Source organism: Condylura cristata, unplaced genomic scaffold, assembly GCF_000260355.1.
Source record: "Condylura cristata isolate star-nosed mole 26May11 unplaced genomic scaffold, ConCri1.0 scaffold00040, whole genome shotgun sequence".
Lineage (NCBI taxonomy): Eukaryota > Metazoa > Chordata > Mammalia > Eulipotyphla > Talpidae > Condylura > Condylura cristata.
The window spans coordinates 1,255,754-1,272,688 of NW_004567141.1; the positions used below are offsets into that span (position 1 = coordinate 1,255,754).

Consider the following 16,935-nt stretch of genomic DNA (forward strand, 5'->3'; position numbering starts at 1 on the left):
AAAACTAAGAAGGTTCTGTGAAGCACTGGTCTCCCTTACTCTACTCAAGTTATCTTTTATTACCATAATGCCTGTCTATAGTACTAGCTATTGATTTAATGGTAATGCTTAGCAAGACTAGAAAATAGGACCATCTCAAAGAGAAAGACTTAAACATGTAAGAGATTTCAGTCTTCTCTTCTCCAAGATAACCTCCAAGACTCCTCAGCACTTACCGAATATTGTTTTTTAGCCTTTTGGTACAATGTGGGCATCGGAAAGATGTGGCGACCTTTGGGAAGCTTGTGAGTTGGGCTACTTTGCCCCCATCCCGTCCGTAGTAAAAGTCATCTACTAGCATAATGAGCTTGGTCTGGACCGCATCACCCACATTCTCATTTGGCTCTTGTGCTTTGGTAGGTGGTGACAGAGCAGGAATAGGTGTAGAAGAGGGTGTGGAAGCTACAGGAGCTGTTTTCTCAGGAGACGGTGGCTTTGCTGTTGATGGGATGTTGGGTTCTGAATCCAGAGATTTTCCTTTCTTCTGGTATTCAACCATTTCTGGGCAACAGTACTACAAAGAAAGAAGACATCTGATAATTCTGGTCATCGTAGGGCCCAGGATGTAATTCTCCAAACTTCACTAACATTCCTTAGTAATGGTTTCCTCCTAATTATTCTCATGCAATTATCACCCTGAGGTCACTAATCTTTCCAAGTGTCATTCTATTTTCTTTGTCTATTTACAGACACATGCAATCTAAATACAATACCTTACACTTCTCTTCTGCTTCAGACCCTTTAACCACTTACTAGCTTAACTTGTCTCTTAGCCGCCTGGCAGAAGAAGTGCCAACCTTTCTTTTTGGACAAATACCAAAAATAAAAAGGCTACAAATGGGAACTGGTTAACAGCTCCTGACTCATAGGAAATGACCAGAGGCCAAATTGGATTAAGTCTGAATTATCCAACAAACCTGTCTCCCAATGCAGTGTCAAAATGCAGCACAGCTAATATATAAATTTTAATTACTGTTTTTACTTAACAGTCATCCTAATGGGTGTGAAGTAGTATGTATATTGTTTCAATATACTTGAGAGCTTTTAAATGTCTTATCATATTCTAGAGTACCTCACTATTCTAAAAGAAGCCAAAATAATGAGCAACCCTTTAAAAACGCAACTAAGTTATTTTAGAGGCATCCCTGCTTCACAGGTTTCCATTTCTACAGGAGGGATACAACGGTAGTCAGTTAAGCTAGCTCCCCATCACAGGTGCTATCACTTACACACATGTGACCTCTCAAAGCTTCAGTAATACGGAATTGAGCGTTACACCGTGGACATACTTTCCGCCCACCATCCTGAAGGTCAAACACTGGGATGGAAGAGGTCACTGAAAGAAGTGAGAAGGATTGATAAGACTGACAAGATGATAACAGAAAATAATACTGGCCTTGAACAGCTTATCAAGATTGGTAAGCAAGCATGAGTGTTCACTATAAGGCACATGTCTTTTACTGTTCTCACTCTAGGTCAGGGGTCAGCAAATTACAGCTTATGACCAAATTCAGCCAGTTTGTGGTTTCTGTTTGGCCCACAGGCTAAGAATGGTGCTTATTTTGTTGTTGATAGGTAATTCTTTGTGAATGTATGTATGTATAAATGTATACACACACACAAAGTTTACCTCAACCATTCTCATGTAAAGTTTTGTTGAGTACATTTACAGTGAAGTAGAAGCAACCTCCAGCATTCTTACCCTGCAAAACAAACTCTTATACCCATTAAATAACAATTCCCCATTTCTCCTCCCTCCTAATTCCTGGTAACTAACATCCTATTTTCTGTACTAATTTCACTGCTACAGATAATAGTTAAGTGGACTCATATAGTATGTTTTCTTTCATAGTTGGATTATTTTATGTCCTTAAGATTCATGAATGTTCTAGTGTTGTAGAATAGGTCAGAATAACCTTACAAGGCTTAATAAACTACTATATGCATATAACACATTTTGTTTACCCATTTACTATTTAGTGGGCATAAACAATGATTCCACCTTCTGGTTATTGTGAATAATAATGCTATGAATGTAAGTGTACAAATATCTTTTCAGGTACTTATTCTCCCTACCTCTGCCTATAGAGCTGTAGAATTGCTGGATCATGTATAATCCAGCAATTATAATCCAGCAAAAAAATGACAGCCCCAAAAATGTCTCATTGTTTGGGACTATCATACCATTTTACATTCCCACAAGTAATCCACAGGGGTTCCTATTTTTCCACATCCTCACTAATACTTGTTATTTTTCTCTGTTTTTTTTTTTTAGGTAACAGCCATCCTAGTAGGTGTGTAGTATCTTATTATGATTTTGATTTGTATTTCCCCAATAATTAGTGGCGTCTGTGCCTTTTCTCATGTGTTTAACATCCATTTGTATATATTCTTTGGAGAAGTGTTTATTTAATTCCTTTGGTGACCACTTTAAGGGTTTTTTCATCGTTGTTGAGTTATTGACATTCTTTATAGACACTAGATATTAACCCTTTACTAGATATGATTTGCAAATATTTTCTACCATTTGTTATCACTGTATTTTCAATGTCTCTTGTTGCACTCAAACTTTAAATTTCTATGTACTATTTCTATTTTCTATTTTTCTTTTGCTGCCCGTGCATTTGGGATCACACATAAGATGTCACTGCAAAATCCCATGGCATGAAGCTTACCTTTATGCTTTCATCTAAGAATTGTATAGCTCTAGCTCTTATGTTTAGGTCTTTGAATTCAATGAGTTAATTTTCATAACAGTGTTTGATACAGGTCCAACTTCATTTGCTTGTGGATAGTCAATTTTCTGAATACTGTTTATTAAAGTGTCTATACTGTTAAATGACTGCAATAAAAATAAAATATAAAATTTTTCTGACATATGAAATTAAAATCTCAAACTATCTAAATAGTTTAGTGGCACAGAGTCATGATCACTTACTCACTGTCTGTAGCTGCCTATACCACAATGGCAGAGTAGGGAAGTTGTGACTGAGACCATATTATGCAGAAAGCCTAAAATATTTACATTCTGGCTCCTTATAGAAAGTTTGCTGACCCCTGCTCTAGGCTGTTTATAATCCTTACATGCTTATATTCTTCTATAAGCCTGAAAAACTCTTCACCACATCCTAACTTTAGAACTTTATTCAGAAATCCATCTCTTCCATGAAACATCTTTTTGATTATCCCACCCATCTCTGACCAATCCATTTCATAATCTCCAAAGCACAATTACACACAGAATTCCTTGAAGCTGATTCAATAACACTTTACAAGTAGCTATCCCATTTACTACAGTAAAGTTTCTTAAAAACAGATTATAGCAACTATGTTCTATTTCACAGCACAGAGTTCTGATACAACAATTACTTTACTAGGGATTTTAAATAACTGGCTCCTCATTTAAAATTTGTGTACCTTTCATTGAAGACTCAGGTCCGCTGGATCTTTGAGAGCCATGGGGAGAGTTGTTGTTGGATACCACCACTGGCCCAGGACTCTGGCCCAGGGAAGGGATGGTGTTAAGGGTATTCACCAGTTTGGCCACTTCATTGCTATTTTCACCTGTAACCCCAGGTCGCTTCACAGTGACAAAGCTGGCAATGCTCACTGCAGGTGGAGAGGGGAAGGAGGGAGCTATGTTTGCCAAGTGATAATCATCTGCTCTCCACCCACCACCCCCCCAGTTCTGCCATCAACTCTTCCCAAGCCTCACCTAACTTGGGATTTGGGGTCTGGTTGGATTGGCCTGGAGGTGGAACAGCTAGTTGCCCCAATGAGGTCGGTTGTGTGGCAGTAGGAGTGGTGGAAGTGCTGGGAGTGGACTTGGTCTGCTGGGACTGGGACTGTGGGACGGTGCTTCGAATGGTGAGAGTGGCTGGGATGACGGTGGTGAAGGTGTTGGTGGTGGGTCGCACAGGCATTGTGGAGCCTGGCCTCACTGGGGTCATCTGAGAGAACACCTGTGGGACTCCAACTGTTGGTTTAACAAACTGGGTACCTGGGGCTTCAAAAGAGAGACAGAAAAGTACCAAATCTTGGTCAATGAGCTCACCTACAATACAGTCCTCTTGTCTCTACTGCAAATTCTGGAATAGGAAAAGATTATTTCCCCAAACTGATTGGTGACCATCAGAGGTTACCAAGAATAGCACAAGTTGTAATATCTAAGACAGCAATAGATGTCCAAGCTGATAAAGAAATTAGCCTAGGTAACCAACCCAAAAAGAAAGAAGACTCCCATCAACACCTTACCACTGCCTTTTCTATCCCAAGAAGATAATCATAGTATCCTGACCTTAGAAGAGAAAGGGTAGGTCTAGAAAGGGAGGCAGTATGTCTGTACAGAAGTCAGTGAGCAGACCTGGTACTGAAAAAGTGATCCCTTCCACTACAAATAGAATCTTCCATTCTCATATACTATCATTCTGATCCGATATCCCAAAGAAGAGACTCTCTGACTCAGCTATAGACAATTCCACTGACAAATTTGAAGAACTGTCAGAATTAGATACAATAAGCTCATCAGACTAGAGGCCAAAAATTACTCTGTGGGCTCTGAGAACAACAAAAACTTAGAAAGTTAAGTTATAGAAATACCCTTACAACTAAATTAAGATACTCCTTTTTTGGCCTGAATTTATTATAATAAATAAAGATCTGGGGGGGATAAGATTTTTTTTATTATTATTATTTTTCAATTCAGTGTCTTAAAAAAAATTTAGTCATTGGTAATACTTATCTTCAAAGGGTATATCATTAGCTTCATTTATATCCAAAATCTATGCTATAAAATTTAAGCAAAATAAAGCTTATAATCCCACCATGTAAGTGAGTAGGCTTAAAAGGAATATGGAATTTGGATATGTGCATTAATAATATCCCTCCAGAACAACAAATTTAACAGCTAGTTAAAACACCAGAAATAGAAAAATGACTACATAAACCATGTTTTACTACCTCATGAAGGGTGGTAAAAGTTAATAATATATATAAAACTACCACCCTGGCCAAAGGTTAGAGACAGTTTTTGGTTTTTTTTTTTTTAACTGGGCTTGAATCAATATGATTTTTAGGTTTTTTTAATGACCTAAACTTTTAAAGTGACCTAGAATATTTTGAGACAATAAAAACAAATCTTCTGGATGCCAGTTTATTCCAAATGGATAGACATTTTTCCTTACCTGGGACTAGTGTAATTGGTCTAACCGTTTGGCCTTGCTGTACGTTCAGCACAATCCCAACCTGATTCATTGCATTTTGTACAGGCCGGACATTTCTTACAGGAAATCCCTGCATTAAAAAGCAAAATGATCTTTAACATGGAGATCAGCTAACACTAGCAGAAACTGCAGTGAGACAGACCTATGTCCAAAAAAGTTCCCACATTCTTACCTAGTACTTCTGTCTCTAGAGTTACAGCTTTTAAATGACTAAGATGGAAATTTTAGAAATTGTGGCAAACTTTTGAGTGACAAAATATCAAAACTGGAGAATAAGCTCTGGTCCATGTGAGCAAAAATGAAAACCTACTTCTTTTCTTAAGAGACCTTAGCTTAAAAACCTGTCCACAGACTGGGTCCTAAACTGCTAAAAGCATAGAAGGAAAAAAAATGAACTAACAGTATTCACTAGAGTGATTCGACATACAAACAATTGTAAGAAATTGTTCCCAAAGTCCACTTCAAAGGCCATAAACCTCTGACAAATTTTAGGAGAGGAGTTTGTAACTCAGGAAGCCATAGACAGGCAAAGAAAAGCATTTGCTTTTCTATTTCATATTAGGCTTTCAACATCGATTCACATTATATATCAAATAAACACCTTCTTTCTCTTCTAAAGAACTCCCTGTATTTTACCAATTTCATGTGATTTCAGAAGTCAACTAGCTCACCCCCATTTTAAGAAAAATAACCCAATGCAAAGGGCAAGAAGCCTTGAGAGCCAAGTGTTAATTAAGGCTTCTTAATCCAAGTTTTCGCAGAAATTTCTGTCCAGACTTCAATCAAGTCACTTAGTAGCCCTCTATTGGAGCACAAAGAGGAAAATTAGACAGCTGTATACTGGTTTTGGGATTTCTACAACAGTCATCACATCAAATTACAAAACAGTAAATGAGAAAGTCAGGTTCTGTCTTTTGAGAGGACTTAGAACTATTTCTAATGATGCTAAAGAGATTATGTCAGAGCCTCCATTCTCTCCTTCTCTATCAAGGGTCAAAAATCAAAGTCCCACTCACCTGTGTAGTGATGAATATTGGTTGTGAGGCCACAGGAGAACTCGTCACATGATTGGCATTCTGCATGACCTGGACAGGCCTCAATACTGGTTGAGTAACCATTGTGCCCAGACCTGGGGTTGGATTCTGGGTTAAGATGAGCGGCTGTCCACCTTGTTGGACCAAGGAATTGCCAGCTAAAGGGTAAAAGGGAAGGGGGGGAGAAAAGGATTATAAGAGAAAACAAACCCACATTTCCTACGAATCATTTTTTAGATAAAAAAATGGTGTTCCATATATCAAAACATACAAGATTCACTCACCTCAGGTTTAATGTCACCAAACTCACCCAAAATTTAAGCTTCACCCAAATCTACAACTAACAAAAAAATAAGGGAGGTTCACTAACATCTCCCCCAAACATTTTTACTGGTTATGTCTTAACACATTGAGACCTCTACATGGCCATCACTTTGACTCTGATGGTTTAAGTGACCACATATAACCATAACAACAACTTAATGTAGCATGAAGTTTTTACCCATATTTTAGCTACCTATTTTGTTAGAATAATTTGTTAATTGAGCCTCTTATTTTTTTTAAAAAAGGAATACTCATCAACAAACATTAACTCAGTAAGGACACAGAACCTAAAGAAAGACATCTCATCCTAGTGAGTAAAATCTCAGAAATACAACAATTACGATAATACAACCACTGTCTTGTATAGGTATGGGAATGCAGAGAATAACAGGCTATCTTCTTAATCTTTGTATCTTCAAGAATTAATAAAGGAAAGACCTGGTCAAAAACCAACCAACAGCAAGGAGAAATTATGTGAATTAAAATATAATGACTTAATTATGAATATTAGTAAATATCAATAAACAAGGGTATTACAATATTAAAAATTATTTTTCATTTGTGAGGAAAATAATTTTGAAAAAAAATTTAGCCCCTATTTACTATAGTTGGCCCAAAAATAAAGAAAAATCATTAATACTAAGTTTCCTGATTTATGAAGAATACTCCACAACCAGACAAAAAAATTCAGAGCCAATATACATGAGCAAAAAAAATTCAAGCAAAATAATGCCTCAACTTTTTAATTCAAATCATCAGAATGGGATGAACTCTTATGAACTACACGTTCCATTTGAGTCACTGCAATTAGCCACAAAGCTAGATTGCCAGATAGATTACCTATTAAGGGGCAAACATAGTTTATCCCCCATTCTCCCAGAAATCAAGATCCATCAGTGGATCAGACCCTCAGAGTTACTGAATCAGCAGACTGGTGATTACAGAGGTTGACAAAAGATTGATCGATCCGTCCATCTGCATCTAAACCACGATAATGAACACCCAATTTACCCATAATCTAGCTTTAACAACTATAAACTTACAGCCAACTTTGTTTCACCCGTTATTTCCCACCTATCTATCAGTTCCCATGTTATTCTGATACAAGTACCAGATCTTATCAATATCACTTCATCTATAGGTATATTTCAATCTATGTCTTTACAAGAACTTTTTAAAAAAGAGACTATCAATAGCATTATCATTCCTAAAAATCAAAATAATCCTATGACTATAGCTGATAATTCAAATTTTCTAATAAAGCAGAACTTAAATATTCTCACTTAGCCCCTTAAAAAATAAGATCTGTGAAGTGACAAATATTAATTAACAAGGAGGTGGTAATCTTTGTAATGCAATGTATATCAATCCACCATAGTGTACGCTTCAAATATTTTACAATTCCATTGTCAAATATACTTCAATAAAGTTAAATATATCACTAATTCTCTAGACTATCAAATACCAAGCAGAAATCAAGAGATGTATGGACTATTACCTGTATTTTAAAAAATTTTTGAATCCAGTTACAAAAGAGGTGACAAAGTGCAAGTGATAGACATACATCTCAAATCTCTTTTAATCTATAAAGCTTCCTATCCATCTCTTTTTACCCCTTTGCAATTTATGGTTGGAATACAGTAAATGAATGTATGTATTTCCTATTCATTATTTTAGCTGCTGCAGTAAAAAAAAATAAATCATGTTATTGATCTAAGCCTAAAATTTCCAAAGGTATCATTGAATCAACATCCCAAATTAAATATAGGAAGGAAAAGATGGAAATTTTTTTACATATGTATGAAATCAACCAGCACTGGCTAGTCTGGAGAGACAGGCCAGTCCCCCATGAAATCTGCACATATTCTGTAATGAAGATTGTAAACACAAGCATTTTCTGCAAATATTCTGACAATAGGGTCATTATTTGATTTTTAGTGGAATGCTTAGGGCTTTTCTAAAACACACAATGCAAACAAAAAGATGAGCTTCTAAGTCCAGGTTATGTTTACAATTCAAATAAAAGCAGAGGCCAGCATGTGATAAGTCACATTGGATTAACTAATGTATACTTGTTTACTACTTTTAATTATTCATAATGAATAATTTGAATGACTTCCTAGAATAATTCCAACAAAGTCTAATAATTCTAATGAATGCTTAATTTTTTTAAAGATTTATTTATTCATACAGAACTGGGGTACAGGCCAGAGGTGTGGGGGCAGTGAGAGGATTCATCAGAGACAGAGTGGGGAGCAGAACAGGCCGACTGATGAGGAACACTGCTGAGGGTAGCAGCAGGCAGGTCAGGAGAGGTCTGCCACGCCATGTGGATCACCTCCAGGGCAGGCGGGGATGAACTCATGTGGAAGTAGCTTTAGCTTCTTAGTGCTGTGCAGCAAGGGCCCACCAGCAAGGGCCCTGAATGATTAATTTTTAATGATTTTTTTTACATTCAAAGTCTCTCCTCAAAGAAATTTTGACAGGTTTTAAAAGAAATATCCAACCAATCCCCTGCGCCTTTGTTTACTCTGAGTTTATGTGATAGCCATAACTGATTAAATAAAGGAAGGAGATTCAACAGCTTCTGTCACAGCATACTGTTTCACAAACCTAGAGGTTGTGATTGTAAAGATTCATTTATTTATGCATACTGAATTGGGGTACAAGTCAGAGGTGCCGGGTGGTGAGAAGATTCACCAGAGACAGAGTTGGGAACAGAACAAGCAGATCGATGAAGTAGCACTGCAGAGGGGAGTAGTGGGTGGGTCAGGAGAGGTTTGCAGGCCACGCAGGTCACCTTGGGGCTAGGGATGGAACTCACACTGAAACTGCTGCAGCTAGCTTGCAGTGCTGTATCCTAACCCTTTGTGCCAATGCATGATTGTGATTTTTTCCTTCATTCTTTTACATTTACTTACACAGCTAAGAGATAGGGCCCTCCCTGGTGGCTCAGCGGGTTAAAGCACTGCATTAAGAAGCTTAAGCCACTTCCGCATGCCTGCCCCGGGAGGTGGCCACATGGTGGCAGACCTCTCCTGACCTGCCCTCTGTTCCCCTCAGTGGTGTGTTTCATCGATCTGCCTATTCTGCTCCCCACTCTGTCCCTGGTGAATCCTCTCACCCTCTGCATCTCTGGCCTGTGCCCCAATTCTGTGTGAATAAATAAAAAAATCTTTAAAAAAAAAAAAAACCCAGAGATAAGAGGGATAAATAAACTTGAAATGTTGGTAAACAGGAGTTGAAAACTAGTTAAGTTATACACTAAGAAATTTGTAACATTAAATTCACTATATTCACAGCTCAGAATTAAGCACTACTTTGCTTTACAATGTTTCTTTCTAATGCAAACATATGATCAGAGAAAAATACAGGAACAATTTTCAAATTATGAGCGGTAGATTCTAAGGAACAACAAAAAGAAAAGTAAATATGTTCAGGAGGGAAAGTTTCCTCCTGAAACTTTCTTAAAAAGAAAAAAATTAAAATTTGATTCACATGCCTATCAAAGTGTACAATTCAGTTTTTGGTATCTTCACAATGTCTATTCCACCATCACCACTTATTACAAAATATTTTTATCACCCCAAAAAGAAGCCTTGTTAAACTGCTAACATTTATTCCTTGATCTGCTTCCCAGACCTGGCAACCACAAATCTAATTTCTAACTCTGTAGATCTGCCTATGCTGGACATTGCATTATTATGGGAGTCACTTAGCATGAGACCTTCATATCTAATTTACTTTAGTATTAAATTTTCAAAGTTCATTCCTTTGTATCAATTATTTCATTCCTTTTATGGCCTAATCATATTCTACTGTATAGATACAAAAAAATTGTCTATCCATTCAACAACTTAGTTTGCTGCATTTTTTTTTGTTTTTTGGCTACAATGAAAAATGCTGCTGTGAACAATTGTGCACAAGATTTTGAATGAACACATGCTTTCAATTCCACTGGGTATATAACTAAGAGTAAAATTGCTGGGTAATATAATTCTGTTTAATTTTTAGAGAAACTGCCCAAATTAGTTTTCAAAGTAAAAAAAAATATACAATTCTCACCAGCAGTTTATGAGAGTTCCATCTTCTCCACATTCTTACCAACACTTATCCATCATTTTTTCATAACCACCCTAGTGGGGGTGAAGTGGACTTTAATTACTATGTTTACTTTTTTTAATTTATTCATGCATACAAGAATTAGGGTACAGGGGGTGAGAAGATTCACCAGAGCCAGAGTGGGGAACGGAACAGGTAGACGGTCTGAGGTACACTGCTGAGGGAGCAACGGGCAGGACAGCAGAGATATGGCTCACCATCTCAAACTCAAAAACTGAACTCGTGCTGCAGTGGCTGCAGATAGCTCCACAGTGCTGTGCTTTAATGCTTTGCGCCACAGGGAGGGCGCTACTGTGTTTTTATTATTGAAGTACAGTAGGTCTTTATATACATTATAAAATAGATGTTCCTCCATTTATGATGAGATTACATACCAATAAACCCATCATAAAACTGAAAATACCATAGGTTAAAAATGTATTTAAGATACCTAGACTACTGATCATCATACTTAGCCTAACCTATCAAAAACATGCCAAAATGCTTACATTAGCCTACAGTTTGGCAAAATCACCTAATACAAAGTTTATTTTATAATAATTTGACTATCTCATTGAATACTGTACATTGCACAACATCAGTTATTTATCTTGGGATCATCTGGCTAGCTTAGGAAAAGATCAAAATTCAAAACTTGAAGTACAGTTACTATTGAATCCATATCACTTTTGTACTAACAGAAAGTTGAAAAATCTTGCGTGGCAGTATATGCATTTGCAATCTTTTTCTCCCATTCACTGGGCTCTGATTTCCCTTCCTTGATTATGCCCTTTTAAGTATAAAACATTTTCCTTTTTGTCAAGTCAAATATATTCATTTTTTTTCTGTGGTTATTTATGCTTCTGGAATCCCACCTAAGAAATCATTGCCTAAATTAATATCATAAGGACTTAGATCCCACGAGAAAGGGTATGAATCTATTCCCCACAGTACTGTAAACCAATGCTATCCTCAGCAGAAAAAGAAAAACAAGACATACCTATATTTGCATATAAGAACTTTACAGTTTTGGTTCTTACAGTTATGTTATTTACTGTTAATATTTGTATATGGTGAGAGGTAGGGGCACTTTATCAACTCTTCACATATGGAAATAGTACCTACCTGTTTGTCTTTCTCTGACACACACACTTTTTTTTTTAACCAACTATCATTCTTCATGGAACAACAGGAATTTTACAGTATAGGAAAAAAAAACTGTTATCTACTCCACTCCCTCCAATCCATTCATTCTTTTAAGATATCATTCTCTCTTTTTTTTAAGATTTTATTTATGCATACAGAACTGAGGTACAGGTCAGAGATGCAGGGGCCATGAGAGAATTCACTAAAGACAGAGTGGAGAGCAGAACAGGCAGATAGACGAGGTACACTGCTGAGGGGAGCAATGGTCTGTCCTGCCATGTGGATCACCTCCAAGGCCAGGGATCAAATGCACTAAAGAGGCCACGGCCAGCTTTGTAGTGCTGCGCTTCAACCCGCTGAGCCACCAGGGAGGGCCCTAATTTGTCTTTATCTTAATCATGTTTTAACATCTTATCCACATAAAATATTACATAAATTTAAGTGCTAAAGTATAAGCATAAACACTTGAATCCAACACCCAGTTTAGGTCTGAGCCAATACAACACTGCTGATGGCTCCTACTCACTCCATCTCTTGCTTTCCTTCCACAAGTATAAAAATGTTTCTTAAAAGCAAGACTTTTTACGTAGAGAGGGGCAAAGAAAATAAAACAGATAAATTATCAATGCCAAATCAATGTCCCCAAATGGGCAACCTTATAAATAATTATTGGAAGAGATAGCTACTGTTAACCAGGAGCAAGGTTGTTTTTAAAAACGATTTAAAAGAAGGATGGGGGGGTAACTTTTTAACTTTCTAAAATGTCTAGTACACTAAACAAAACAAAACTGAAATGCTTAGAAGTTATTCTTCCTTGCTATGTCATTCATGCAGTAAGTGGAATATATATCCATACAATTAAGCTGAAGGTTTACAAGCCTGGATTATAAAAGATAATGACCATATTTTATTTGTTCTATTCTGAAGCCTTATCCTATAGGTAAGCTGGCATTTCAAGAATACAAAGTTATACTCAAGATTAAAACATTGCAGAATTGTATGTATTATATAAAATAAATAAAACAGGCTAGACAAATTAGACCAATTAATGCATGCATGGAAACTTTTTAGAAAAACACTAAGATATATGTAACCTTGGTTACCAGTTTATAACCATTTTTTTAAACAGGAACAAGGGCTAATTTTTTTTTTTTAAATATTTATTTGTTCACAGGCCAGAGGCTCAGGGGTGGCGAGAGGCTTCACCAGAGACAGAGTGGGGAGCAGAACAGGCAGATCGACGAAGTACACTGCTGAGGGGAGCAGCAGGCGGGTCAGGAGAGGTCTGCCACGCCATGTGGTCACCTCTGGGGCAGGCGGGAATCGAACTCATGCGGAAGCGGCTTTAGATTCTCAGTGCTGTGCTTTAACCCGCTGCGCCACCAGGGAGGGCCCAAGGGCTAATATTTTAACTTGAATATTAGAGGCTTTTGAAAGAAGTAAGATCAATTTGTTTATTAGAATGTTTGTACACCAGCCTGGAATCAAAGGTTCAGCATTCAAGGATTCAAGGACAGTAGGTCATGTCAACATGCCATGAGATGCTTACTCATAGAGGGTCTTGGAACCCTGAGATCAAAGAAAAATTTAGCTTTGCACACAAGAAAACAATAAAATACAGTAAAAAGACCTCAAGTTTTGAAGTCCAGAACATTCAAACCTAGTTTAGTCACTTACCAACTATTTAACCTTAGGATTATTTATAGGATACTAAGAAATTACCACATCTGTAAAATGAGAGGATTCTCCCAAAAAAAAAAAAAGAGGATTCTCTAGATACTTGTTTCCTCCTCTTCATATATATAATGCTCCTCATTTAAAAGTTTATAAAAATTGTAAGGATTTTCTATGTATTAAAAGTTTTGTTTAGTATTTAAAAAGTTAAATTACCTATGGAAATTATAAAGATTTAACATTGATAATACTTAAAAGTTGGCAACAATATGTGGAAAGAGCTACTGGTAGGCATTTATTTAGAGCAATCTATGAGAGCAATTTGATACTTATCTATCAAATTTTAAGTCCCTGACTCAGCTATCTCACTTTATAATGCAGCTTAGACAGTGAGCATAGACAATGCCTAAGATGTTCGCTAAACATCTTAGCACTGTTCATAAACAAACATACACACACCCAAAAAAAAAAAAAAAAAAACAAGATTAAAATAACATGTAACAATAGGGTAACAATAAAGCTTATAACCCAAAATAAGAACATCATGTGTTTTTAATGGCAATATAAACTGACATAACACTCGGTCATAAAGTGCTACAGATATTTATTACAATGAGAAAATATTCACTGTATGTTAAGAATATAAAGCAGACAGAATGAATGTGGCATTTGTATGATCCACTTTTGTAAAAAGTCAGCCACTACATGTAGCATAAAGAAATATATAGAAGTACATACACGTTCAGAGTTAAGAGTTATAGTTACAGTTAAAGCTTTTCTCTTCCTTTTATCTTTTACTATTTTTTTCTACAATCCACATATTATTCTTATATTAATAAAGCTATTTTAAAGGAAATACAATAATCAAAAATAGTCTTTTTCTCCCTTTATTATTTATGGTTAATTTTTTTCCTACAATGCACATATTATTCCTGTATTAATAAAACTATTTTTTAAATAGAATTAAAACCAGTCCTTTGAAGCAATGCAATAATTCTATGAAAGTACTAATTCTAGTTATAAATCTTGTGCCATAACTTGCCAATAACTCAGCTTCAGAGGATAGAAACAGTCATCAGAAATGACATAGAAACCATAGCCTCCCTAGCCAATAAATACACTGAAACCACTTTCACCATGTCCTTCAGGTAGACAACATCTCTATATCCAAGTTTCCATTCCCAAGAACCAAATAAAAACTGCCAGAGAAAATATAGAACAAAGCTGCCTTAGGAGAATTCTTACCAAACTAGTGGGGCCCTTCCAATTGAAAAACAAAAACAAAAGACCCAGATCTCTTAAACAGTTAGGAATTTTGGGTTTATATTTGCTCTCCTAGAAATTATCAGCAGCAAAAAATCAATTGCCCTGACTTTAAACACCAACACAAATTCAGCACTACCTCAGATAGAACATCACCACCTATTAAATCATTTCCATCTCAGATAATCATTACTAAAGTCACTCATCAACTAGCAGAGCCAGTCCAGTACCTAAAGCGAAACATGCACATCTGCTCCTAAAGCCCTTTTTATTCTCTACCCCTCTAGCCCAGGAAAAATTTCCCAATAATCCCACTTACCATTGTTGTTGGCAATTAGTGTGACAAGAGTCTTCTTTGTACTGTCGCTGTTCTGTGCCCCGCTGCTACTAACGGTGGTGGATGTAGAGAGGTGCCCAGCCACAGAAGCATGGGCAGCGATGGGCACTGGAGCCGAGACTGGCTGCTGGCTCACAGAAACTGTGGGGAAGGGGAGGCACAGTCACTTGGAGACAGGGACAGATGACACTAAAGGATACTGTTCTGATCTTCCCTTTTCATCTTTTGTGAGTCTATACAGCCAAAACATTTCCTACTTCATTAGTAAATCCAACTGTTCATCTGATTCTCCTCCTACTTGCCCCTTACTGCACCAATTAGACACAATGCCTTCTTTGTCTCACATTTTCTGGTTAATTTAGATCATAAACTCACTCCACCAGGATTTTAATATTTTGCTTATACAGTAGCACAAGCAAACTTCTAGGACTCAAAAGTTTATTTCACCACAACTATTATTCATTACCATGCATAGTAAGCCATCCACAAGAACCTGAACTGTATCCTGTTACTGCCCAAAGCAATGCCATCATCAGGTCTCAAAGCAGCAAAGATTTTAATAAAAGAGAGAAAGAAAACAACAGATAAGAAACACACTTTCTGAATTCAGGGCAAATGAGAATTTGACCCTGCAACATCACCTTTTTAAGAGAGAAGCTAATAAATCTAAGATTACAAACTGTCCATGAAGGCAAACACAAAGCAAATTCTGCTCAACTCACAAAGGAAACCAAGTTCAAGTAAAACAAACAAGTCGAAACTGTTTTGACGGGCTCTAAACGAGCACTGACACACAGCACCACTCTGCACTCTGGTTCATACACCATTTGGTAGGAGATCTGATGGACACATGATAAACACTGGTTAATCCAACAACTCTCAATGTTTTTAATGAGTTAAAAAATAGTGTTTCTAGCTTTCTGGAAAGAAAAATCAAGGCACTTACTAAAGCATGGCTGGGAAAGGTAGCACCAAGGCCCTAAGGGAGCAACACTGGATTCTTAAAAGTCCTTCTTCACCACACTTTAACAAAAAAGCCATCCAACTGAATCAAATTAAATAAGCTAAGTTCAAAAGAGTTGTTACCTGTATTAGTTTTATCCACTGAATTATAATCTTCAACTACAGAATCCTCAATGACATCACTGATTTTCTGCCATGGTTCCAGCTCCTCCTCCTCACATTCCATAAACAGGTCGGTGTCCGCCATGCTACAAGGAAAAAAAAAGAGATTAAGATACTAACCTCAGAATGGGAGAAACAGATTAGTACAAAATACAGAATCCTATTCTTGAATTCACTGGTAACCTACCTCAAGGTAACTAGCCACAAAGTTCTCCCTTTACAATTTCCTTAACCTTTTCCCCACTCCCACCGGCTCCCCACCCCCACATCTAAGGGCCCAGAATTAAAATTTTTACTGCTGAAAGGGGGGAAAAAATGAGTCTGGAAGGATATCAATGTTAACAACAATTACTATGGCTTCCAGTGTTTTTATGAAACCTCAAATGTGCAGCCTTCTGGCCACGTGTCTGCAATTTCATAGTTAGAACATTCATTATATCCTTGAGAGTTCCAAATTTCTACAGAAATTATGGTGCCATAAAAGATTCTGAGGTGATGAGGAAAGTTTGTGTCTTTCAAAATGCAAAATGATTTTCAAGTGTCAAGAATTTCTTTGGGTTGACTTCTGTATTTGCCACTGCCTGTATTGCTGAACTATGAAACATGAATATTTGGGCTAAAGAATGTTTTTTCTTAGGGCCTCCCCGGTGGCACAAGGGGTCAAGACCCA

The 16,935-nt window shown here is 36.9% G+C and overlaps 1 protein-coding gene across 4 annotated transcripts in view; it reads right to left on the reverse strand.

Moving 5' to 3' along the window:
- POGZ (pogo transposable element with ZNF domain) overlaps positions 1-16,935 on the reverse strand; it is a 49,684-nt gene that overhangs the window by 13,425 nt on the left and 19,324 nt on the right. The window contains exons 2-9 of one of the 4 annotated variants that reach the window (XM_012733372.1): positions 16,227-16,351; positions 15,123-15,281; positions 6,278-6,453; positions 5,223-5,331; positions 3,755-4,045; positions 3,457-3,648; positions 1,269-1,375; positions 216-553 (exon numbers count right to left, since the gene is read on the reverse strand). In XM_012733372.1, coding sequence (XP_012588826.1) covers positions 216-553; positions 1,269-1,375; positions 3,457-3,648; positions 3,755-4,045; positions 5,223-5,331; positions 6,278-6,453; positions 15,123-15,281; positions 16,227-16,350 — 1,496 coding nt within the window. In that variant the 5' untranslated portion in view covers position 16,351. Of the gene's footprint in view, positions 1-215; positions 554-1,268; positions 1,376-3,456; positions 3,676-3,754; positions 4,046-5,222; positions 5,332-6,277; positions 6,454-15,122; positions 15,282-16,226; positions 16,352-16,935 lie in introns of all 4 variants that reach the window. The other 3 variants (XM_012733371.1, XM_004693687.1, XM_004693686.2) reach the window with 3 other exon arrangements.